The sequence below is a fragment of the Gymnodraco acuticeps genome, unplaced genomic scaffold (assembly GCF_902827175.1).
Source record: "Gymnodraco acuticeps unplaced genomic scaffold, fGymAcu1.1, whole genome shotgun sequence".
In the NCBI taxonomy this organism is placed as follows: Eukaryota; Metazoa; Chordata; class Actinopteri; order Perciformes; family Bathydraconidae; genus Gymnodraco; species Gymnodraco acuticeps.
The window spans coordinates 4,980,267-5,006,753 of NW_022990501.1; the positions used below are offsets into that span (position 1 = coordinate 4,980,267).

A 26,487-nucleotide genomic window follows, 5' to 3' on the forward strand; every position below is an offset into this window, starting at 1 on the left:
ATCGATAGTTTAAGATGCGCACAGATTTTCTTTTAAAACATTACTATGGGGTCATAGTACACTTGTATTGTTGGTCTATACGTTTCTGCATACTGCATCCTGTTTATAAAAAGGCATGTTTTTATTTGATTTTTAAAACACTGAATAGAGGGCACATTTCTAGAGAAAACATATTGGTTCCTTATTTTCTAAGGTTATATTGTTATCTTTTCTTACACAGGATATACTCATAAAAGCCATCTTATTGATATTTTTTTCCTGTATTTATTTGAATTATTGAGTTAATCCAAATGTATTGTCATAATCAGAATATCTTTATCGTCTTCAAACATATAGGTATTGTATGATATCGTTGATATCTCTCTCTGAAGTAATACAAATAGACACAAATAAATAAAAGCAGAGGTAGCAGCAATGACGATGCACTGCAATAATTCAATTCAATGTTAATGTACATATTACACATTTTACAGACTATAACATTGAAATATAACAAAACTAAATTGGATACAACTGTGTCTTCCTAAATGCTAAAAGTAATAATAGCTGGGAAAAAAATAGACATCAATATTGATTATGAATTATAATTAATTCACAAAGGCTTTTACGTCAACAGCAGGGAGCGGAAGTCCTGCCTCTGTGTATTCCTCCTGGCTTCACGGCGGTGCGCATCTCACCGACCGGGAATACCGATTTCTGAACATTTCGGCCTTTTCCCCCGCTGCACAGTAAGCTGTGTTTTCCTGCGAGCTACAAGGGGAGAGGGTTACCGGCGGAGAGGGGGCATTGTACCGGGCAGGGTTCTGACAGAGGGAGATGAAACTCATCCAGAAGGAACCGTGTTTGTTTTGTATGGCGAAATGAGGCAGGGGGTGGAGAGACGCCACAGAGACGCTGGGCTCCGGCCAAACATCTCCGCATTTTAGCACTTATTCGATGCTCGGGATTTGCATTGCATTGCATTTGCTGCATCGTTGATCGGCCATATTTCTGCAAAGTGCATGGTGGAAAATGCAACTTGTTTGAGGACATCCCCCCTCCAGATCCCCGTTGCTGCCATGACAGGCAGATGTCTCATCTCGACCGCGGCTCGGCCGGCTGGAGAAGAGGCAGATTGATTCGGGACGGTGGGTCGCATCTGCGGATGTTATTCGGTCTGTGGAGCCTGTGATTATCATCCGCGCAAACACACCTTGATTCTCACTCAGGGAAAGAGGAGAGAGAAAACAACATGTCTTCTCGGTCTGCATTACCGTCTGGAAACGACAGGAGTACTGGAGACCATGTAAGTGCATTACAGCCTATAGCCTCCGATGGTGTGCATGCATAAGACAAAATGTGCATCCCTGAAATGTTCTCCTCATATATGTGGGATTTTGCATTCACGGGGTGTGTTCTCCATGTAGGGTCATGGAGCTAATTTCCCCATTAGGTGGAAGGATTCTGCAGGTGATATTGTGTGGATATTTGAGCAGGATCTTTGAAAATGGGCTAACCTTGAGTGTCTGCGCAGGCAAGAGATGATGGCAGGCTAACAGCCCGGAATGAATCCATCCGCATACTATAACACTCAGCGGATATGCGCAGAAAGCCTGAAAACCAGCCGTCACCTCTGATTATAAGGCTGTGGAGAGTGATGTCACATTATAATGCCAGCTGCTGCTGCTGCCTCAATATGTATAACAGTGTGCGTCTCCAGAAAATGGATGGGTGGGACAAGAGCCCAAAATAAATGTATAGAGAAAATGTGTGGTTGGTATGAAACGGGGATTACTGCGTAAAATGATGTGCAGTCCATTGCTGCGCAGCCTACAAAGCGCCCAACCCCAGAGCAGTGGGTGTCAGACAGCGCCATACATCCAGTACAGTGGAGAACAGTAGAGGCCTCTAATAGACACAGACGCAGAGGATATGTTCATGGGAGAAACACAGAATGTAAGAATGTTGCACCATGATCTATATCTCTCTCTATCTATCATTTGCACCATGATCTATCTATCCATCTATCTAATTATCTCAAAATGGTGACATGAAGGCTTGGCATGATGGCATTTATCTCCCTTAAACACTTCTGGCAAGGCTCCCCCATCTGTCTGTTAGCAGCACAGAGGGATGGTTAAGCCAGTTGGTGTGTGTGTGTGTGTGTGTGTGTGTGTGTGTGTGTGTGTGTGTGTGTGTGTGTGTTTAACTGTGAGTGTGTGTGTGACTGTAACTTTAACGGTGTGTTTGTGTAACTGTAACTGTGTGTGTGTTTGTGTAACTGTAACTGGGTGTGTGTGTAACTGTAACTGGGTGTGTGTGTAACTGTAACTGGGTGTGTGTGTAACTGTAACTGGGTGTGTGTGTGTAACTGTAACTGGGTGTGCATAAGTGTGTGAGCTTACGCTGTGCATGATTGATTATGAATGCAGAGCCGTTCCTTCCATTAAGATGGATCTCGATCTGCTGTCATCACTCCACAATTAAGCGATGATGACAGATGAAATGTTGTGCTGCCATGTTGGCACAGGTGAGGCGTGCACTTGGTGAATGAATGAGCTGCTGCCACCCATCAGAGCTGGTGGCTGGGAGAGAGAGGGGCCACATTGGCTCTAGGTGGGGCATGAGGAACAGGAATGGAAGCATGTGAAGGAGGGTGAAGGTGGGCCTTAAGGCTGTGTGTGTGTGTGTGTGTGTGTGTGTGTGTGTGTGTGTGTGTGTGTGTGTGTGTGTGTGTGTGTGTGTGTGTGTGTGTGTGTGTGTGTGTGTGTGTGTGTGTGTGTGTGTGTGTGTGTGTGTGTGTGTGTGTGTGTGTGTGTGTGTGTGTGTGTGTGTGTGTGTGTGTGTGTGTGTGTGTGTGTGTGTGTGTGTGTGTGTGTGTGTGTGTGTGTGTGTTGCTGGGAGCAAGATGGCATGCTGGGGGGATGGAGGTGTGATGCCTTAGGGCCAGGGACCACTGTGCCGGCATCTGCTCCTTTTTTTACTCCTATATTCCTCTCTCTTCTCTTATTCCCATTTTCTTTCTGATATCCTGGTTTCTCGCTCTCCTGGTATTTATTTGTATTTATTTATTACCCCCACCATGTATTCGCTGTCTTTCCTCTGCATCGTTCCCTGGTTTGTCACATGACAAGAAGCTGTTTCATACTCTCACACATCCAGCTTTGTTTGTGGGATTGCACACTGTTGTCCTCCATTTGTCATCTGCTCCTGGTTTCCTGGAAGAAAATGATCTGTGACTCCAATGTTCTGATGCGATGCAGCAGCAGTAGCAGCATTAGCAGTAGCAGTAGTACAGTTGTGTAATGTAACTAAGTAGATTTACTCAAGTACTATAGTTAGTTAATTTTGAGGGACTTTTTTTATTTACTTGACTTACAATGTTGTGCTACTTCGTTCTTATACAATTCTACAATTCAGAGGTAAATGGTGTACTTCTACTCCACTACATGTATTTAATCCCTTCAGTTACTTCACAGATGTGGATGAATGATGTGAAATATAACCAAGTGTTAAATCAGACTTTAGTTCCACCTGGAGTAAATCCACCAGCTACCCTGCAGTATACAAAGTCATTCAAACTAGCTGCACCTTTACCAGCTTTGAGAACACTTTCATGATCAATCATTATAAAACACATCATATATATTATTCTGAAATGGACCAATCAAACAATCATTACTTTTACTTTGGGATATTTTGATGCTTATACTTTTGTACTTTTACTTGAGAAACATTTTGATTGCAGGACCTTTCCTTGTAACGGAGTATTTTAGAGTCAGCAGTGGCTCAGTCTGTAGGGACTTAGTATTGGAACCGAAGGGTCGCAGGTTCACGTCCCGTTCGGACCAAAAAATAAGAATATGGAGTGATAGCTGGAGAGGTGCCAGTTCACCTCCAAAGCCACTTGAGCAGAGCACCTAACCTCAAAACTGCTCCCTTGGTGCCGGGTACCTGGCAGCCTCTCTGCTCTGCCACCTCTCCTATCTGCATGTGGTTGTGTGTGTGCATGTATATCCTCCCCTGTGTGTGTAATGTGTGTAAACACAACATAGTAAGGGATTAATAAAGTGTATCTTCTTCTTCTTACACTCTGGAATTTTACTTTTACTTAAGAACAAGATCGGTGTACTCCTCTCACCTCTGTAGTAGCAGTAATTGTAGCAGGAAACTGTTTTACAGAGCTGTGAATACTAACTCAGGTTGCAGTGATAAACCTGTATACTCTGTCATATTAAACGAGGACATCTTCCAGCAGAAAGTAGACCTCCAGAAAACATGATCATGATGGAAACAACATGTTCCTGTTCTGAACAGCAGCTGCTAAATCCCAAATGAAGGGCATGTTTTCAAATGTATTTCAAAGTTGCTTTGTTGTTGAAGAAAAAGGAAAATAAGGGTAAAACAAAACCCAGAGACAGGTGGAGCTAACACAGGTCATTTAGCTTCTGAAGACCATGAGGGCTCCATGGTGGGAACAGGTAGTCCTGGATCTGCTTTGGAAGCCTGAAGCCTTTCTCCATGTTATATTGGTGTTGGCACACAGGAAGTGAACCAGGCGTAAAGGCTCGTTCTTGTAGTGGCCAAACATCAACTGACACTTGAATAGTGATTTAAATCATTAGGGCCTAAAAGCTGTAAAATGCGCTAAATCCAGACTTGACATGTTTCATTGGATTGGAGGCAGGGCTAGAGGAAAATGCAAGTGTGCATGCTATATGAGTCCTCAGATAATCAAGGTATTTTTGTACTAAAGCCAGTCCAATTAGGCTTTATGCGCCACTGGGCAACATTTCTAGGAATGAATGGGGCCCCACCTCCAGCGCTGTATCCAGTTCTCCTTATACATCCATAGTTGGCACAGTGAGTGACCATCCTCACCACTTTCCTCTCCTCTCTTTAACACCTCCTCTCCCTTCTCATTTTCTTTTCTTCCAGCATGTGTCGCTGGGGGCCAGTCGCTCAGACAAGGCCACCAGCCAGTCCAGCCGCTCGCTGGGGGCCCGGAGCAGGATCTCCATCGCCTCCTGCTCCGACGAGCAGCCGCACGTCGGCAACTACCGCCTGCTCAAGACCATCGGCAAGGGAAACTTTGCCAAGGTCAAGCTGGCCCGCCACATCCTGACAGGCAAGGAGGTGAGACATGGGGCAGCAGAGGTGCATGGTGGGAGGAGGAGATGGATGGGTGGAGGATGGATGATGCTGGCAGGGGGAGGAAAGGTGACGGTGTCATACAGATGGGATTTGGTCCAGCAATAAATCTGCTCCATTTTAGTTTTCAATATATTCAAAACAAGTAGAAGTCTTTTTTATTTGTTATTCTCCTTAATTACACATTTTCCTACTCAAAATATTTTTGGGAAAAGTCAGCATACTTTTAAATTCTCTGGAGATATCCTGACAGCAGAAGTAACCAAACAAATTATAATAAGAGAAATTATTTAAATTCACTGAAATTATATAAAAATGCATAAATGGGTAGCACATGTGTATACGTTATGGCTAATTGCTTTTTATTGTTAAATACGCCATTAAATACAACTTTATAGATCAGTTATGAACAATAATAGCATAACTGTACAATTACCTAATTTTGTATATGTAAATGTGGTTTGATAAATGGCTTATAGCTAAAGCTTGAGTAAATGATTCATTTGTAAAGCTGTTCATAAAAGATGGCAAAGATAGGGTAGGGTATGTAGAGGTGTTCATTGGATCCTGAATGATTAAGCAAAGCTGATGTTCACGTGTTTCCTTTTCCTCATCAAAAACCTGCTTTGACATCTCTTCCAGGTTGCAATAAAAATCATTGACAAAACTCAGTTGAACCCAACCAGCCTTCAAAAGGTGAGTTCTCCTCTTTTGATACTGATATGAAGTTCATGCTCTACTGTCTGACGCTATCTGCAGAAGCTGGGCATCAGAACTGTGAACAGTTTGCTCCTTATTATGTAATTCAACAAAATCCCGACATGCCAGTGGGGACTTGGAGAGGTTCAGGTCGATCCTCAGCTGCTTCCTCCTCGGAGAGGGCAGGCATGAGAGAGCAGCTGATGGAGAGGGGTGATGCTGTTTGGCAGGTGCTAGGGACTGGGAGGAGACCCCCGCTCCAGAGATCCTCTCACGTCTTTCTCCGGAATAATCTCTGCCCTGAGAGCGGGGTGACTCACGTCGGAAACATGGTCACCCAGCTAAACCTTTTCTGTGTTTGGGGTTATTAATGTTTCTTTCCAACACATTGGGGATAGCCATGAATGCTGTGATGCTAAGAAGGGCTTTTGATTGACTGGATTTGTATTTCCTGCTGGTCAGCAAGTTGTGTGTTTAGAGTGGTGGACGCTTCAAGTTTGTTGTGCATGAAGGTCAGCGGCATAACAGTGGACACTTTGGTTTCTCTAGATATCAAGGGCAACCTCAGGTACGTTTCATTTCATTTCAGGATCTGGAATGGCAAACATCAGTAGATCTTGGTTGGTAGACTTGCAGACCCAAATCATAGACATCATAAATCACAGGTTGATCACATGCTTAGATATCGCCACTTTATATCCCGAGCACAACCATCTTGATCACACACATTCAGGTTAAGAAGTGTCTTGTGGTTAGGGAATGTGTATAAAGACATAGGGAGACAAAGGATGCAGAGACATGCAATCAACCCGTCTTTGCCCATAATGCTGCTTAAATGCACATATGGGCTAAAGTGTCTTCCTTCCCTTTCTCTCTAATCTCCTTTCCTCCCTCAGCATCATGAGCTACTCTGCCTGTGGGCAATAAGGGAAAAGACCAGAAGGATCAAATCAGGGCTGAACAAATATTTGATGTGTCTATATTTGTGATTTAGTTTTGAAGATATCTGTATGTTTTGTTACACAGATTAAAAAGATGTATAAAATAGAAGGGGCATATCAGAACTTCTGCCCCCCCTAAAGAATATAGCTAAGGGAAATAGCCTTTAGCCCTATAGTTATGTCATACATATTATGAAAATAGTGTAGTCCCCATTGTTACTATTATTGACTTTACTGTGGCACAAAAGCTTTGCCCAGAGAAAATAGAGATTACAGATGACGATCCTTTTGATCCTATTTATTTTATTTTTACCTTTTTGACTTTTTATAAATGGTCTTTTCATCATTTCTGCATGCAATGATAGCGATGACCTTGGGTTGTCACAGAATTCTCAAGGCTATACTACAACTTCTCATTGTTTCCCCAAAGCCTCCGTTGCCCCTCTGAGACTTTGACTCATCGTGTTTCTTTTGGTTATAGCATGAAAGAAAATACATATCTGTGCCCTGTACCTGGCTGGAATATTAGATGCATTGTAGGAAAACTATAATCCCAATGAATATGTTATCTAGGGCTCTGCCATATGGAGCATATCGATTTCCTACATTATTTACATGGAAAGATGTTTCATCAGTAATGTGGGTATAATGACTAAGGTGGTAAAGACAAACAGCGTTGGGAAGATTACATGAAATATGTATTAGCACTAGTTACCTGGAGAAAAACAAGTATTCAGTAACCTAATCTAAGTATCAAAATACAAAAATAATGTGACCTGAACACCTGATTACTTTCCATTACTTTTGGATTTCAGAACAGTCCAGTTTACAGAGAAGACATAACATTTAACAACAAACACTATATGCTCTTTTTAGGTTGTTACTAACATTGTTGTCCTGCTAGTAATCCCAATCTTTTGAAATGTAACGGTCATTTGAAGACATCTTTTTTTATGTATAAGGGAGTACAGTAACCTATTTATTTCATCCTGATTAAATAATCCAGTTACATGCAATTCATTACACCCCAAGCCTGAAGAAAAATAATACAACACAGAAATCCCTTTTCCGTAAAACAGCCTTAAAAACCAAGAAAAGACAAACATTTTTCAATATCATGATATCCAAAATATAACATGGTATCTAGTCTAATTTTAGGATATTGTTCAAATATATGGATATCTTGCTCGGTGCTTTTCTTGGTTCGGTTGCTGCTGTGAAAGACAATGGTGCAATATTTAGGCCAGGATTGAGGAGAGAGGCTGGGATTGGCCCCTGATTGGAGAGAATACTCTACAATTGGCCGCTCATGATAGCGGGCTTCTTTACGTACCCGTGGGCTAGAGCAAATCCTTAGTACCGAAGACATGAAAGAGCCCATATTAGCATAATCTGTCATATATGTAGAGGGGAGAAGGAAAGAGGGAGATGCGTTGTATAGGGGTGGGCAAGAGAGGGGGAGGAATAAGGGAGGTAAAATCACAGATGTGAAATATAAATCCAACATACGTTTAGAAGAAATAGCAGGAAACAGGAGATTTTCATACTGGTCTACTGATGTCTGAACAAAATCAAATATGTGTAATTTAGAAATTAGAGTTACTTTTGAATATCATATTAATTAATACATAAAACTGACATTTTAACACAATTTGTTTTATTCTGTGGGGATACATTAAAGCCAGCCTTATTGCCACAGAGCACGTGTCCATCCTTGTCAGCTTTATTCTAGGCTTGCTATTTATTGGCGGTTATTAAGGGTGACCGGGTCGGACTCGTTGCCGGGGGATTGTTTATTGTTTTGACGGATCTGACCGCTCAGCCCTGCCGTGACGTGCAGCGGATTAAATAGACGCCCGGATGATGAGCATATCCCAAGATTCCCCTCTGGCACAGCTGGAGAAGCTGGGAAAGAGCCCGGTCTTAATACCTGGGTCGCCACGGCAACAGTGACGTTGGGGCACTGCTAGAGGAGAAGACTGCGATGGAGGGATTGAATGAAGGAGGAGGGAGGCGCATTGGAGACAGGAGAGGATTGAGAGAAGGGGATATAGAGGCGTGTCGCACCATCCTTCCTCCAGTTGACCGTGTGGAGGAGAGTCACTGGGATTCAGCCATGGCCTTTTGTTAAAGGAGGGGTATACACTAGAACCAAGGAGAGCATTAGGACACAATCCTCTGCTCTGCTCTAACAAACTCTGAGTAATTAAATTAAGATTAAGACAGATTCATCTGTATAAATCAATGCCCTGATTGAGGTTCATCACATTTGTGTGGGGTATAATTCTTGTTGGTTTTCGTCCCCTCTGCAAGTTGTCATCTTGATGAGCCAGAAAGTCCAAGTGTGATTTTTAAGGCAAAAGTTTAAAGAGGCTCTATTGTGCCTTTGGGGGTTTTCTCTTCCCTGTAGTGCGCTTTTAAAGGTTTGTGTGCATGTAAATGGTCTGCAAAGGCTAAAAAAAAAAAATTCAGAGCAGACTGGGCTCTGGTTTCAGACAGAGGGTGAAAAGAGGTGCTGCAGAACAGGCAGTGTGAGAAAAATCAAGAGCTCTTTGAACATTAAAGCAAGGAGACATGTCACAGTAGAGACACTACATACTGATATGAACCTGAAAATGAGCATTAAAGGTCCCATGTCATGCTTTTCTGGTTATTACCATAGACTGTAAATATAAATGGACGTAGTGTCCGTGACGTCACCCATAGGATTCTGCAGAGTTGCCGTGAAGCCCTTAGTAGGCGGAGTCTGCCACTAACGGCTCGACTGTGACGTCAGAGTCTAATCCCGCCTGCTCCAAATAAGGGCAAAGAGGCGGAGCCGAGGCGGGACCTGCTGCCTCCGAACTGGAAGTAAACAGAGCTAGCTCAGGCTAAGATGCTAAGCTAACATGAAATACATGCATACCAAGTTACTGCTAACAGTGTAGTTCCCCTATATAAACGTTACATTCATAATCAAATGAGACAATCTGCAAGAGAATTAGCTATATTTTGTTATTCTCAATGCTTGTCATTCACACGTTGAGAAAAGACGGACTCCACCACCCGGACCTAACGGAGCCGCAGTGGGCTAGCTCCGGGACGCCGGCTGGAGCTAGCCCCCTGCGGCTCCGTTAGCTCCGGCGGCCACCACTGGGATAATTGGGTCCCCTATTAACACTTGCTCCCGTTTAGCATTATGGGCGTCATAGCCATAGACTATAAAAGTCTTACCCAAGGCTGAATCATAAACTAAAATGTATATGTATGTATAAAGGGTTACGTTCTTAGCTGGCTAATAAGTAGCAAGCTAAGCTACCAAGCACACAAACACCTGCGAACGGGGTTAACATGTATAATATTATCATTTTAGACTTCTTGGAAGTTCTGTTAGTACATTCAAGCGCACAACACAACATTTTAATTGTCTGGTATTTGTAACAATATTCCCTAAAAGGCACAATCACCACGAACACGGCTAAAGGGTCAAGTACAGTAACTACAACTAACTAACGTTGTAGCCTCTATGGTTGTAGCCTAGCAGAGTGGACAAGTTGCTGTTAGCTGACAGTGAGGCATGTACATGTCCATCAAAGTGACCACGCCCTAATTTATGCAAAAGATTTAAGGCTTAATATTAATTAAACAGATGAGTTGAGAAAAAATTCACCCCCCACACAGCAGTCATGAAGGGGGAATCTAACTATACTGAGAATATGGTTTTTTGAACCACGATGTAAACATGTTTATTTCTGCTGTAAAGTTGGGCATTTTAACATGGGGCTCTATGGAAATTGCTCCCTTCTGCATCCTGCTCCTACTGGCCACTAGATGAACTGCAGTGTGTGGCACTTCCGTATTGGCGTCCCGGCTCTTCCCCAGAGTTTGCCGCTTGGTTATTACCCGTCCCCTTGTGTGTTATGAAGGTTTTTATGCATGTAAACGGTGTGCAGAGTCAAAACCCTCAAAGTACACCCTGTAGCAAGTAAAACTCTAAAGCAGAAAATACCTCCCCAAAACGCCTCGTTGGAGATACGTCATTGTCCATTTGATTCTTCCGGGTACGCATGATGTCAACCGTACCCGGAACTAAATGGACCAATCCGTGGAGCCGTTACGTTACGTCCACGGAGCCGTTACGTTAAGCCCCCGCTGATTGGTCCAAATTGACCAATCCACGGACTTCCTCACACACTCAGTGCAAGCAGCTCTGCTGATTTCTCCTCCCTGGCTGCAGGCTGATAACAGACAGTTGGGATCGCGGCAAAATTCTCTCTGCAGACCCATTCTCACAGCGTTTATCAACCTTTTTCTTACTCAATATCAAGCCACACTTATTGTTTTTACTTCGGCTGTGACTTTGTGTGTGCTCAGGGTGAGTTTGGCTGTGTTTCGCTGTGTATCGCTAAACAAGGAAACAACACCTCCACGGAGTTTAGCGCGATTCACAACGTCCCGACCAATCAGAGCACACTGTGCTCACAGGGAGGGTGGGGGCTGGAGCTATTGGAGCTACAACGAGCCGTTAAAGGCAGAGAGTGAAATTCAGTGAATACACGTAGTTTACAGAGATGCTGTTTGAGAAACCAATGTGAGTTTGGAAAATTGCACAATATAAATCTATTCTAGTAGACCTCAACAATGGAATTATGATCAGTGGAAATGGCCATGACACGGGACCTTTAAGTCCTCTATAAATGTGTCTGCTTGTACCTTTCCACCCTGATCTCATAGTGAGCTATAAAGACTATAATAAACAACGAAGGCACTGGGCCATTTCATGTAATCTTTAAAGTGTACTGTACTCTTCCGATTTAGCTTTCAATTCCTGTCCAGAATCATGGACAGTTAAAAAAAGGAACATCAATGCAACAAATCCACATAGCTGTTCTTTTTTGTTTCACACCTCGTAGTTTCTTGTCAAAATCACCTACATTCCCCTCAATGCAACTGAACAGCTAACGGTTCGGCAGAGATTCAGGTTTGCTATGCTAGTAGCCGTTAATGTAGCCTGAGGAGATAAACAGTATTGAAACTAAAAATGTCCAGATCTGTTTTTATTTGCAGACGTCTTCACACCCCACCAGCACTGACTCCAGTGACATCACTTGAGGACATTTATCCACATTTTGTCAGCTTCATCTGGAGACATAAAATGCTTTTCTACAGATGTTGCACGTATGTGTAGTCCTCCCCACATCCTGGAGAAACTGGAGACTTTGATATGTCAAATTCTATAACCGGCAAGCTCTCTGATTGGTCAATAGGCGTGTTTGATTCCACGATCAAAGAACGGTCAAATAGAACGTGCCTTTTCACAACAAGTCAGTATCCCTCCGCGTCTGAGAAAAACGGTATACCCTTGGCCTGCTTTTCGAACTGGAACAAGAAAGCGGCGGAGAAGTAACGGGGCAGAAACCCTCCTTTTTACGTTACGAAACAAACTTCCAAACATAATATGGAAACATTTAAGATGAACTTCAACCTCCGGGGGGGTCTTACTGTGGAGGACTGGATTGAGGAGTGCCTAGAAAAAAAAGCACCTAAACGACAACATGCAGAGCTACGTGAAGAGCAGGTAGACCAACTGGAAAAGTACCACAATTCAAAAGCTAACTGCAAACTGGAACAAGAAAGTAGCGGAGAAGTAGTGGTTTCCATAGCGACACACAGCCGTTACATTGTTACATTGTCTCGAAAATCGTTAGCTACAAAATGTCAGATTTTATAGTTATCATCTGGACAACAGAAAAATGTGGAGCAACGCGCTTTTTGTACAGGCGTACGCAAGCGCCTCGGTCCTGCCGCAGTACTGTCGTACCAATAATGACGTTAAAGAACGGCCTCTCGTGTATGATTGCTTAATTGAAGTTCCCTTAGTCATTTGCTAATACAGTAACTAGGGCCACAATATGGTAATGACCCATGTTAATCTGCAGATGCTTAAAAATGCAACATTTTGCATTTACAAAAACAAAATCTCACCAATTGAAGGCTCCTACTCTTCTAATAATAACTTCCACCAAGAGTTTCTGTACTCCTACAATTCTCAAAAATGGACAGAAGCATTTTCTAACAGTTTGGTGACGATCCATATTTGAGATTCAGTTGATGTCTTTCTCAGGTAGTGACAATAGCGATGAGTAAGAGAATACAATATTTAAAATAAGCACATTTCAACTACAAGTTTAACAAATACAATAACAATTGTTTTTGCTACAACTGCCTGACCTGGGAGCTGAAAACAGGGTCAAAAGGCAGAATGATGATCATTGTCTGGGAACATACATGGTTTTCCATAATGTAAAAGCATTTATTGCCAAGAACATGATGCCCTCATTGCAATTTTGAACACTGATTTATTGTGTTTATCTATTTATAATGTCTGACATTATTAAGATGTTTATTAATATTTTGTTTCTTCTCCCCAGCTCTTTCGGGAGGTACGAATAATGAAAGGCTTAAATCACCCTAACATAGGTAAGGCACTATATATATATATAGGTACTGTACTATACTGTGTTGTGTTGTGTGTGTGTGTGTGTGTGTGTTATGTGTGTGTGTGTGTGTGTGTGTGTGTAGTGGGTGTGGTGTGTGTGTGTGTGTGTGTGTGTGTGTGTGTGTGGGTGTGTGTGTGGTGTGTGTGTGTGTGTGTGTGTGTGTGTGTGATGTGGTGTGCTGTGGTGTGTGTGTGTGTGTGTGTGTGTGTGTGTGTGTGTGTGTGTGTGTGTGTGTGTGTGTGTGTGTGTGTGTGTGTGTGTGTGTGTGTGTGTGTGTGTGTGTGTGTGTGTGTGTGTGTGTGTGTGTGTGTGTGTGTGTGTGTGTGTGTGTGTGTGTGTGTGCAAGCTTGTTGGTGATGCTTCCATGTGTGTGGTCAGACCGAAATGTAATGCTTTGAATGAGCTTCAGAGCATTCATTGACCCAGCTGTGAGTGTCATCTTAGATCATGAGGGTGGTAATTGAAGAGCTGAAATGCCATATGGATAATATAAAACCAACAGCATAAGCAGAGGGTTTCTTGGTATTATGAAAAACAGACTGCTGTGCTATTGTTTTTTATTTGAGCAGGATTTGTTGAGATGTATGTGATTTTAATCTGAATCTGTTTTGTGCTACAGTGCAGCTGTTCGAGGTGATTGAGACGGATAAGACCCTTTACCTTATCATGGAGTATGCCAGTGGAGGTGGGTTCAACTCCCTTCACCATCAGAAATACTATCAGTACATTATATACATCCATTTAACAAATGCAGCTCCAACCACGGAATCTTATGTGCATTTCGATAATTTTACAGTTTAGTTTATTTATTTGGAACCATTGCAAAAAGCAAAAGTCCTGCATTCAAAATCGTTCTTAAGTAAGTACAAAAGTATTGGCATCAAAATATACTTCAGTACCAAAAGTGTTTCTTAAAGGTGGGGTAGATAATTTTGGAGGAACCAGCTCGAGTGCGCTAGAATTTGAAAATACACAGCCGGAAGAAATCTGCCACTTCCTTACAGAGCCCCTCCTCCAACACACACGAACGCGCACATGACCAATGAGGGCACGAGATAAGTTTGTGCACAGATGGAAGGCTGACAGGCAGGTAGGCCATCCAGTTACTTTAGCCGGGCCGGCTCAGATGATTGGTCGTGCTTTTTACAGCGTCACGGCTTCCACTGATGACTTTTTTTAATGGATGTTTTGTCAAAGCACTTCAGATATTCATTGCTATCGGGATGTTAAGAGCATTCCATGGAATATAACAACAAGTGTATCTCGAGCCGGTTTCTCAAATGTACCTACCCCACCTTTAAACATAAGGGCTCATTTAAGAATATATTGGTGGATTATGGTTATGGATGCATCACAAGACTTATTTTAATTATTTGATTTACTGCCGCTGGATATCTGAACCTATAATTATATGTCAATGTTTATTTATTAGTTGATTTATATTTTGTTTTAGATAATAATCTTAATCTGTAAAGTAACTAAAACTGTTAGATAAATGTTGCAATAACTATAATTTTAGCTTCCAAAATGTCGTGTAGTATGAATCAGCATAACATTTAAATAAAGTAAAGTACAAGAAACACAACTTCAGTAAAAGACTTCATTACGTTCCACCACTGTTACCCTTTGGATTTAGCAACATTAGCTATTTCCCCATTGTTACTGTCTTTATGCTAAACTAAGCTATCTGGTGCAGCTTCACATTAAATGATAACTTATGATAGTAATATAAATCTAAGGAGAAAATAAGCGTATTTCCAAAATTGAGAACATTGAAGTCGAAGTTGACACCATGAGAGCACATGTACCTTGTAATATTTCAAATAATGGCATGGCTATTACGCTTCTGTCTTTACGACTGGACTGATATGTTTCTGCTGCTCTCAGGTGAAGTGTTTGACTACCTCGTGTCTCATGGGAGAATGAAGGAGGTTGAAGCCAGAGCCAAATTTCGACAGGTACAAATTCATCGCCTATGGATGCCCACATTGTACCAATCCTCACTTTTGATTGTCCGTACCATAACTCCGTCTGTTCCTTTGTGTTCACAGATTGTTTCTGCTGTCAACTACTGCCACACGAAGAACATTGTCCACAGAGATTTGAAGGTGAGAAGCTCTGAAGATATTTTGGGCTGCTTTCAGAGATGCTGGATTAAGGCTAGGTCAAGACTAGGACATTTCTTCCACTGACAGATTACACTGAACTCACATTTATAATCTGGGACTAGTTTTAATCTGTGTCTGTGAAAAGGGCCCAGTAAAGCCCTGATGAGTGCAGAAGCTGAAAAGGGTATGAGGCAGTCAGATTCTGCTCCTTTTCTCATTAGTCCTAAACACACACAGGGACATACATATATACACTATGACTCATGTACAGTAGCTACTGTATGCTGGACAACCCCCCATCTGTCTCTCATTCGCGCTCTCTTTTCTTCCTCACAACTCCCATTCTTGTGTCCATCCTACTTTCTCATTCCTCTTCTCCTCCCCCATCCCATTACTTCCTCCCCTGCTCCCCTCTTCCCTCCTTGGATGTGTTGTTCTCTGTCCCCTTCCTGTCCTCTCGGCCTCCTGCTGTGCATGCTTGCCCCCCCCCCCCCCCCCCCCCGCTGCATCCATACATGTATGACTCAGGCGGAGAACCTTCTGCTGGATGCCGACGCCAACATCAAGATTGCCGACTTTGGCTTCAGCAACGAGTTCACGTTGGGCAACAAGCTGGACACGTTCTGTGGCTCGCCGCCCTACGCCGCCCCGGAGCTCTTCCAGGGGAAGAAGTACGACGGGCCCGAGGTGGATGTCTGGAGTCTGGGGGTCATCCTCTACACGCTGGTCAGCGGCTCGCTGCCTTTTGATGGGCAGAACCTGAAGGCAAGTGATGTGTGGAGGAGCTGTCTGTCTATCTGTCCGTCTGTCTGTCTGTCCGTCCGTCTGTCTGTCCGTCCGTCTGTCCGTCCGTCTGTCCGTCTGTCCGTCTGTCTGTCTGTCTGTCTGTCTGTCTGTCCGTCCGTCTGTCTGTCTGTCTGTCTGTCTGTCTGTCTGTATGTCTGTCTGTCTGTCTGTCTGTCTGTCTGTCTGTCTGTCCGTCCGTCTGTCCGTCTGTCCGTCTGTCCGTCTGTCTGTCTGTCTGTCTGTCTGTCTGTCCGTCCGTCTGTCCGTCTGTCCGTCTGTCTGTCTGTCTGTCTGTCTGTCTGTCTGTCTGTCTGTCTGTCTGTCTGTATGTCTGTCTGTCTGTCTGTCTGTCTGTCTGTCTGTCTGTCTGTCTGTCTGTCTGTCTGTCTGTATGTCTGTCTGTCTGTCTGTCTGTCTGTCTGTCTGTCTGTCTGTATGTCTGTCTGTCTGTCTGTCTGTCTGTCTGTCTGTCTGTCTGTCTGTCTGTCTGTCTGTCTGTCTGTCTGTCTGTCTGTCTGTCTGTCTGTCTGTCTGTCTGTCTGTCTGTCTGTCTGTCTGTCTGTCTGTCTGTCTGTCTGTCTGTCAGGGTACCTGCAGGGCCCTGAGTTTACTTGGGGGCAAATTTTTTACAGTAATATATTATAATTTGTCCTACAACAGCACGAATAATTGTTCCTTTAAGCTTAAACATTCTAAAATCTATCCACAGATACACCGTGTATGGGGTTTTATTTGCAGGGACTGCACATTTAATTTAAATTAGGATTAGGATCTTTGCCAAATTCACATTTATGATAATACATCAATGTTCAGCAGGATCATCCATTTTTAGAAGTAAAACTTAACATTAGGCTAAAAACACTAAACAGGGTTACATTGCTGGGCATCAACACCGCTAAGCTAAAGACGGCTAATGTTCAAAATCATGATGTCTCATTTTGAAAAATGTGGTATTAATTACACATAGAAGCTTGAGACATTACCATTGGAGTGTTTACTGACGTGTTTCATGTTGAAGCTTTAGCTCGTGTGAACCACAGACCTTATTTTGGGTATCTAATTGAGATGAGGTGGTTGAATGCTGACTCATTCCTGTTTTAGCACTCATTATTGCATTGTAGTGGATGATAGGATGTGATCGAACCACTTCAAAGCTATATGCAGGTGTTAGCAACCAGTGGCCTGTGTGCACATGAGTCCACCTACAGCAGCATTAGCATCTGGAATTGTGTTGCTGGACACCTGGCGAATTTAAGCCCAGTGTTTACTCTCCTTCAGCTCTTTTTAAAATCTGTGCTAACAACATCTGTCTCTGAGCTGCTAGAGGCTTCCATGTGTTCACCAGCTAGTCTCTTTGTGCTGTTTGCTGTTGGTAGGTAGTGTGCACTGGGTTTTCAGAGCCTTTTCACTGAAAACTGCTGCCTGCTGTGGCTGAAACTAGCTATCGATGAAAGCGTGAATGTGAAACAGTAAACGAAAAGAATGAGTTACTGTAAAAGTATCTCTAAGAGAAAGGCCATACCTTTATTGTAGTGCTGGAATGAAACCTCCATGTAAATGAGCGATCATGATTGCACAGTTGAGCAAGGTAGTTGAGTTGTTGATTGCAATGCTGGTCACCAGATAATATATGCAGAATATCTGAAGCATTTTAGTGTGTATGACATTCAATCTAATGTTTCATTTTACATTTCTAGTTTATAGACAAACTGTGAGGTTATGTGTTCCTAGCCTTTACTCTTTAAAACCATGACTGTTGGTCTGATATGTTCTTGTATACCCAAATGATATAAGGATGTCATCTTTGTGGGGATATATTGGTTAAAAGGTGTATTTTAATTGTTAATTAACATCTGCTTACATGTCTGTGGTTCCTTGCTTGATGTGCTCAAAATCAGCCACTTGTAATTTTGTTTATTTTTAATAAATAGGAAAGAAAGGACCTTTATACAGTATTAGTTTATGTGTACAAAATAACTATTTAATTTATATTCCTGAGTCACCCTACAGTCTTCTCTGCTGTATTTTTATTTCACCCTGTAGTAGAACCTGCTCCTAAAAAAGCTTAAATAGTATTTTTATCCTAAATCAGGCAGATGGCAATGAATGGCCCCCTGGAGCTCTACCAGAGGATGGAGACAAATGTGTATTTAACCCCACTCATGTGACCGCCCCCCAGCATACTGCCTGCAGGGAGGGACCCGGATAGTTATTTGCAACCGACACCATTACATTACACTGGTCTCATCAGAGAGTGTTGGATGTGTTGTAATTTAGAGTTCAAAAGAAAGTGGTGATAATGAGTGAGAGAGCCAGAATGTCCTCTTCTTAATCTACCTGTGTGCAGATAGTGTCGTGATGCATCATGCTATGGCGGTCATACTGCCCAATGTTAGAGTAGCATTAAAGGCAGGGGTTCAAATGGGCACAAAGACCCATGCTCTTACTTCATTGACCTCGCACATCTTCAATAATGTCTCTGCTTTATATATAACGTCTATCTGTGTTTGTTTACAAAAAGAATGTGTCCGCTCATAGCCTCAGTGCTTCACAGAGCGGCTCCCCTCAGGGCGAGGGGCCTGTGGCGATGTCTGTAAACCACCTGACCCTTATTTTAACACGCAGCCCGTCTCGTTAACCATGCTTTTAGGGTGTGTGCTTTATGCTAGGTTATGATCCTTTATATCCACCAAAGAATTGATGATACTTTTATGTTTTCAAGAGCTCTACTTTGTCTATCCTCATAACGTAGCCTCTTAATTTTGTTCTCAAAGTGCACCAGATTAGAGCATTTCCATTTCAATTGTAAAATTGAAAGTTAAATTATTCCTGTGATTTTTCATGTTGCGAAACACATTGCAGCAAAATGAATATTGCCATGTCCATTTTTTCTTCTATGGTTCAGCCGTCGCTTGCACTTTAGCAGGATTGTAGAACAACATGGGAGTGAAAGCAATGCTCCGTTTATTTCATTGTGAATTAGCAATAAAATATATATCTGGCTCTTACACAATAAATAATTGTGATCAAATCATGATCTCAATAATGATCAACGTAATCGTGATCATTATTTTGGCTCTTAACTTCATGTGTGTGCAATGAGTTCACATGTAGTTGCTCTTTAAGTGTGTGTATATTGTATACGTCTACGATGTAAAGGAATTCCTGTCTAATGTAACGTTGAAAAAGCCTCAAAATGATGAGATTCATTCGAAATGAGGCCCCTTACCCCGAGACGACACATGACAAATCCTAGTTTAACCCCTGATTTGACGCATATGGTTGCTGTGTTAACATTGGTATCATGTGATATGTGTTCCACAGGAGCTGAGGGAGCGTGTTCTGAGGGGGAAGTACCGCGTTCCCTTCTACATGTCCACAGACTGCGAGGGGATCCTCCGCCGGTTCCTAGTGCTCAACCCCTCCAAACGCTGCACTCTAGACGTGAGTACACTCTGCACAGAAGCTGTAGCTTAGCTCATTTTAGACACAACTGAATGTTCTCTGTGTTTCTGTTGTACAGCAAGTCATGAAGGACAAGTGGATTAATGCAGGGTATGAGGGGGAAGACCTGAAACCCCACATAGAACCTGTGGAAGATTTCAGTGACGCAGCTCGCATAGGTGAGTCCGCTGCTTCACCCAGAAACCTTCTCCACCACACAGCTTATTCAGAGGGGAGTAATGGAGTACATGTAACGTAATTATACAACAAAACAAAAGTAACTGTAACTTGTAACCTGTACGGATAACTTTGAATAATTAATCAAAAGTAATTGTTTTTCAAAATGGGGTTAACTAGCAGGTTTACAGAGTTACAATACATCGTTATATAAGGAACATTATATTACAAAGCACATGCACACACACTACAGCTTAATGAGTCTCACAATATTAAGTGAAACAAGTCTTATGGGGTTCTTTCTTTCTTTTCTTTTAAATTACGTCTTTTTTTAAATCCAGTAGGTAAAGACCAGATTTGTTAAAGCATATACTGTTGTTTTTCCATGTACTAAACTAGTACATAACAGCATAAGGAAACTAAAGCCTGGCTTAATCTGGAATCCTGACGGTACGTCCACACGGCAGCGTTGCGTGCTTCAAAGGAGACGCTTTGCCGAACTGCATTGTGGTTCCGTCGCGTCGCTTTGCCTCCGTTGCTCGCTTCGAAAGTTGAGAAAAGTTCAACTTTTCAAGCGTGGACGGAAGCGTCAGCCAATCAAATCATATGCCAGTACAGGCTCTAGCCAATCAAACCGCGTGCATGTGTGTGTCCGGGGCGGGAGATTAATGTGATTGGTTGTTGGTCGCACGCCAGACACGCCCACCGGCAAGCTTCAACGCGACGCTGCCGTGTGGACGCACCGTGAGGCCTGTATAACTCCTGTAACGGCTGGTTTTATCTTGGTTTTAGTAGTTCAGTAGGTGGAGACCTGATTTGTGAATGATCTTATTCCATATAGTTTTGTAAGACCATATTCTGTCTCTTGGAGAAGGAGCAGATTTGAGATATTCTTTGTCCGCTGTGATGTCCTAGGTGCTGCAGCACAGGCAGTATGAGAAAAATACCTTTTTGAACATTAAAGCATGGAGACATGTCACAGTAGCAGCACAAAGTACAAATATGAACCTTAAAATCAGCATGTTTAAGGTTTAAAGTAAACCTCCCAACCCTGCTGGTCAAAGTAGTCATTTACAGATGTTTGTATTCTGGCTCTAACCTTTTCTCTTTGTGTTCCTCAGAGGTGATGGTGGGGATGGGCTTCACTCCAGAGGAGATCAAGGACGCTCTGCTTAATCAGAAATACAATGAAGTCACTGCCACCTACCTACTACTGGGCCGCAAAGGCGATGTGAGTCACATACATCTACCAAATGTTATCTTTTTCTTACACAATGATATGCTGATATGATAAGATGCAGTACTGCAGTACTACTATCAACCCATTATTTTAAAAGTCACTTAAATTGGCTTGACACTGAAGAATTTTCAAGATAGAAAAGGCTCTTAAATGTGTTTGGTAGTGATAGAAACAGAATTATAATATTCTATAATACTTTGAAAAATCAATTCTGCAAACTTTTGATACCTTAAGTACATTTAGCTGATGATACTTCTCTTACTTCTGAAGTTATATATTCAAACCAGGACTTTTACTTAAAACGGAAAACAAACAGTGTTTGTAGTTTTACTTAAATTAAAGTTCCTTAGAATTTCTTACAATTTGCTCTCACCTTCAACCTTCCAAACCCCTGCCCCCCCTCTTTAAATGTTCCAGTTCATAGATAGGTATGGTTTATATCAGTGGGCTGATTTAGGAAGAGAGGCCATGAGAATGCAAAGTATTTCCTTGCTAACTTGCTACATACAGAGATGGTCAGAGATATACAAGGTTAAAGTTGAAATAATTTAGACTGTTTGAAACCCTACCTCGCTTATCAGAACTGCAATTCAAAACTTTGTTGTGTGGTAGACCAAAACCCCTGGTGTACTCGATTACCTATTTATCCTTCTCGCTGTGAGACCCATCTTCTCCCTTCCTGACTCCTCTCTCTCCGTTGTGACATCACAGGAGGCCAGTGAGGCCCGCACAGCCAGCAGCCTGTCCCTGGCCAGAGTACGACCCAGCCCCATCACCAACGGGACCAACAAGCACTCTTCAGCCACCGGCACATCCTCCTCCTCCTCCACCTCCTCCTCTTCACATAGCAAGACTCAGCGCAGTGCCTCCACCTATCACAGGCAGCGGCGACACAGCGACTTCTGTGAGTCTCTTTTCTAACGTCTTTATTCCCTCTTTCTGGGCCCTACATTCAGGAGACCTGGAGCCTGGAACGGTTTTCTCCTTGTGATTGTAATATTATCTTTTTCATACAAACATAACATATATCCTCACTTGGAATGCTGGGCCTAGCATTGTATGGAGGGCGTATTCCACTGTTGATGCAGAATATTCCTTATACGAGTCTCTATGTGTCTGTGCTCTGCTGTCCTCCACAACAAAGGCGGGCCGTCCATGCCCGTCATGCACCCCAAGAGGAGCCCCACCAGCACGGGGGACCGCGAGCTGCGGGAGGGCCGAATGCCTTCACGTAAGGCCAGCTGCAGCGTGATGGGGAGCCACAGCCTCCCCCCCTCCAGCCCCATGGTCAGCAGTGCCAACAACCCCAACAAGTCTGAGATCCCAGACCGCCGCAAAGACATGACTGCCACCACGGTACGTGACGGATGTCCAGAAAACTCAATTTAGAAATCTTTGGAAAAGGCAGAGTTTCTCATTTCTATTCTTGGTTCATAATCATCACATTTAGACATCTTCAGTACATATAACTACACTTTGTTGTCTTCCGGTCAACTGCGCAACTTTTGTCCTGGTTTGACTGTTTATAAACCATATATAGTATAAATGATTACCAACATCTGGGTTACACCTTTTAAGCCAACTTCATTCCAAGTCATAACTACATTTTAGGCAAAGCAAAAAAGATATTGACTATAGTTAGTTTGCACAATTCTGTTCAATGCTACCTCTTTTAAAAATCAGCACAGCTATCTACTTAAAATGCACATACTGTATATCATCATGTATGCACATATATATATATGAGGAATTGATAAGGCCTCATAGGAAAACATTGAAATCAGATATGAGAAAAGACAATTTGGTGCTAGTGTAACTTTTTAACATGATCCTGGTGTATACTAAAGTTTAAGTGTAATAGAGAACCGCAGTGGGGGTTCCTAAAATCCTAAAGCCCGGAAGTAAGTTAGCATTTTTAACACGTCCGGTTCCTTCAACAAAAAGCAACGGGATTTCTCCATTGACACAAATTGAAGAGACAGATCACGTTTTGTTCTACGACATTAAATACATCAGCAGTGACCCCACTGGTGATTTTTGAAGAGTTTGCGTGTCTGGAAAACGATGGTTGTTAACAAGTGGCTGAATAGGACTACAGAAGTTGTCCAGGCCGTTTTACGTCATTACACCGAACACGTAAAACACTCCTCTAAGTTTGTTTGCCCTGTTCTGCTTGAAAGCAAGTACCTGCCTCCTGCAGACTGTTAAAACAAACACTTCAACTTGTACCATTTACAATCTGTATGTTTGAATATGGATCTTAAGTTGGCGTGACGTTGAAGCAGCGACCCTGCTGTAGTTCCTTTATAGCATAAGGTTAGCATTTTGCTTCTGGCGACTAGATTTATGATTCGAAAATTATAAAAGTAGGGATAGACATGTGGAGATTATCCGGCTGAACAAAACGTGATCCGTCTCTTAAATGTGTGTCAACCACAGACCTTATTTCGAGCTATTTTCCAAAATCCTATGGAGAAATTGCATTGCGTTTTTGACGAAGGAACCGGAAGAAGTTTACTTCCGGGTTTTAGGAAGCGTCACTGCGGTTCTCTATGGTTCCACTGATTATCAAAGTGACTCTTAACCCTGACTTTGTCTTCTGCTTTACTCCCCTCTGTGCAGAATAACATCCCTGGAAGCGCCATGACGCGCAGGAACACGTACGTGTGCACCGACCGCTCGGGCACTGACAGACAATCTCTCCTGCAGAACGGCAAAGAAAACAGGTAGCGTTCGTGTTAGAGGGTTAACATTTCTCAGTACATGTCTCAGGTAGATGAACAGGCAAACACATCATCCTATGGATCTGCCGTAAAGCAATGACATAGAAGCTACAATGGTAGATAGAAGGTGGGAAGATGGGTACTCCACTCATTTTGCCAGTAATATTTAGTAAGGAAAGGCAGTATTGTCCTAAATTGGTCTTTCATTAGGAGGATTTGTGAAAAAATCTGAAATACAACCTCCAGGTACGCTTTTTGTCTTGGGAGCTTACAGTACGTGCTCAGTTTCTGCACTTCTTGTGCCGAAATATTCAAAATCATTCTAAAATATACTTATTTCTTCCTTCATACAGTTAACAGAGGTGTAATTTAATACAAGCTAACATCATTTAAATAAGTAACATCACTTTTATAGTTAAAGGTGGGGTAGGTAAGTTTGAGAAACCGGCTCGAGATACACTTGTTGTTATATTCCATGGAATGCTCTTAACATCCCGATAGCAATGAATATCTAAAGTGCTTTGACAAAAAATCCATAACATAATGTCATCTATGGAAGCCGTAGTACTGTAAAAAACACGACCAATCATCTTAGCCGACCCGGCTAAAGTAACTGGATGGCCTACCTGCCTGTCAGCCTTCCATCTGTGCACAAACTTATCTCGTGCCCTCATTGGTCATGTGCGCGTTCGTGTGTGTTGGAGAAGGGGCTCTGTAAGGAAGTAGCAGATTTTCTCCGGTTGTGTATTTTCAAATTCTAGCGCACTCGAGCTGGTTTCTCCAAAATTACCTACCCCACCTTTAACATAACTTAAAAACAATGTTATATACAGATGTACCAGATTATTTTTTTACTACTGTTTTTTACACGATGAAATTATTAACTGTACCATAAAAACATGGAAATAGGGAGTTTCTCGAATCAAAGTGTCTATTTTCATCAGACAATTCACGTTTATTCACAGCAGCATAGAGTTTGACGGCTAGGGTCTAGCTTCATCAATGCATGCAAAATATTAAGGAGTAATAATTGAATAACCTTCTTCCGGAGCTCACAGGTGCATTCTGGGATGGATGCTAGGGTGGTAGTGGAGTTTAGAAAGGCAGCAGTGATGCAGAAGCAGGGAGGCAGCAGTATTGGCAAAGCAGAGGGAGGGATGGCAAACCATGCTGCTAAGATAGAGCGCCAGATTTAGGGAATGTGTTCAGTTGGTGGTATGGAGGTAAGGCATGTCAGGTGTATCTGTGTCATTATAACTCGAGTTGACTGACTCCATATTTCATTTGAAACCAAATGATAAAAAACAATTCCTGCAACAGCTTAAAGGTGTCCTATCATATCATATCATAAATATGTGTCCCTGGTGTGTAAGGGAACTCACAAAGTGTCAGAAAATAAAACCCTCTCTCTTTTCCTCCTCACCCACATCTTTAAAAATAGGGCTACAACGGAGCTGATTCAGATTTGCTGCCGATATGACGTAATATCTGAAATGTGGGCTGGCTTTACGCCCACGGCCCTATCAGAAACGTCGCTATCAGAAACAATGCGCAACGTGTTTTGGACGTAATATGGTCTTTGTTTACATTGGCAAGCATCGCTAACACTCAGAGCTAACCTGTACTGGAGAGAGTATGTGTAAAAAAGCAGGAAATAAAAAGGTACTCACCTTGTGACAAGAGAAAAAGCATTTGAGCTCCATACTGTTTCAGAAATAATCCTTCAAGTGGTTTGGAACATAATATGGCGTTTAATCACGGCAGCATTTAGCTGAGTATCTGCAGGCAGAGAGGAGACCTCACTGCTTGCCTTGCCGTGCTCAAAAGGGGGCGGGGCCATCAGCTACAGACCCAGAATCAGCACTTCTCTAACAGGGCTGAAACAGGCATATGAGGGATGTTTAAAATGCACGATCTGTTTGGTATTTTGAGCAAAACACGTCATAGACATGTTTTTTATATATTTGTATATATCTGAGACCCATAATATATGCCTACAAATAGCATGATAGGAGACCTTTAACACACGTTATTCCTCCTCCGCTCTCAGCTCCCTGAGCCACCGCCTGCCTGTAGCGTCTCCCTCCACACTCAGCATCTCCGCCGCCGGAGCGGCCTCCTCCTCTTCCTCTTCGGACCGGTGCCGTCTGACCCGAGGCTCCACCATCCGCAGCACCTTTCACGGGGGACAGCTGAGGGACCGCGGGACCCCGGTCTACTCGGCCCCGCCTACTTCACCCACCCTGTCCCACCATGAAGCCAGCCCCCTGCCACACGCCCGCACCAGGGCCACCTCCAACCTCTTCACCAAGATAACCTCCAAACTCACCCGCAGGTACAGGCCAACACACTCAGCACTGAGGCCACTCTCATGGCTGCATTACAGTAGAGCTCTGAGCACCGAACTCTAAATCACGATGTGATCTAGTGCAATATTTAAATCGTAGGTCGAATATTTGTTACAAGCAAACTATGTGAAAAAGTTATTCTGAATTAGATTGATGCTGAATAATGTCCCAGTCTACAAATCCTATTCTACGGACTTAATTAAATATCTTTGTTTGGTACAGATCCTCTAAAAAAATCATGCCAAGATCATCTTAAGATATATTTCCCTATGATAATGAGAATACTTATTTAAAAATGATCATTCCCTATTATTATTGTGATAATATCGCAATTTCAGCCAAAAATAATTGTGATTAGTTGTTTTTTATTTATTATTATTATTTATATTACTATATATATATATATAATTAG

The 26,487-nt window shown here is 42.6% G+C and overlaps 1 protein-coding gene across 5 annotated transcripts in view; it reads left to right on the forward strand.

The window, feature by feature from the left end:
• Positions 1-653: 653 nt before the first annotated feature.
• The window catches only part of mark4a (MAP/microtubule affinity-regulating kinase 4a), a 32,540-nt gene continuing 6,706 nt past the window's right edge, over positions 654-26,487 (forward strand). For 3 of the 5 annotated variants that reach the window (XM_034226758.1, XM_034226754.1, XM_034226757.1), the window contains exons 1-15: positions 654-1,285; positions 4,918-5,115; positions 5,773-5,826; positions 13,181-13,229; positions 13,869-13,934; positions 15,137-15,207; positions 15,301-15,357; positions 15,886-16,122; positions 19,468-19,587; positions 19,667-19,766; positions 20,886-20,995; positions 21,716-21,908; positions 22,149-22,360; positions 23,627-23,730; positions 25,778-26,062. In XM_034226758.1, the coding sequence (XP_034082649.1) occupies positions 1,232-1,285; positions 4,918-5,115; positions 5,773-5,826; positions 13,181-13,229; positions 13,869-13,934; positions 15,137-15,207; positions 15,301-15,357; positions 15,886-16,122; positions 19,468-19,587; positions 19,667-19,766; positions 20,886-20,995; positions 21,716-21,908; positions 22,149-22,360; positions 23,627-23,730; positions 25,778-26,062 (1,910 nt within the window). In that variant the 5' untranslated portion in view covers positions 654-1,231. Of the gene's footprint in view, positions 1,286-4,917; positions 5,116-5,772; positions 5,827-13,180; positions 13,230-13,868; positions 13,935-15,136; positions 15,208-15,300; positions 15,358-15,885; positions 16,123-19,467; positions 19,588-19,666; positions 19,767-20,885; positions 20,996-21,715; positions 21,909-22,133; positions 22,361-23,626; positions 23,731-25,777; positions 26,063-26,487 lie in introns of all 5 variants that reach the window. The other 2 variants (XM_034226753.1, XM_034226756.1) reach the window with 1 other exon arrangement.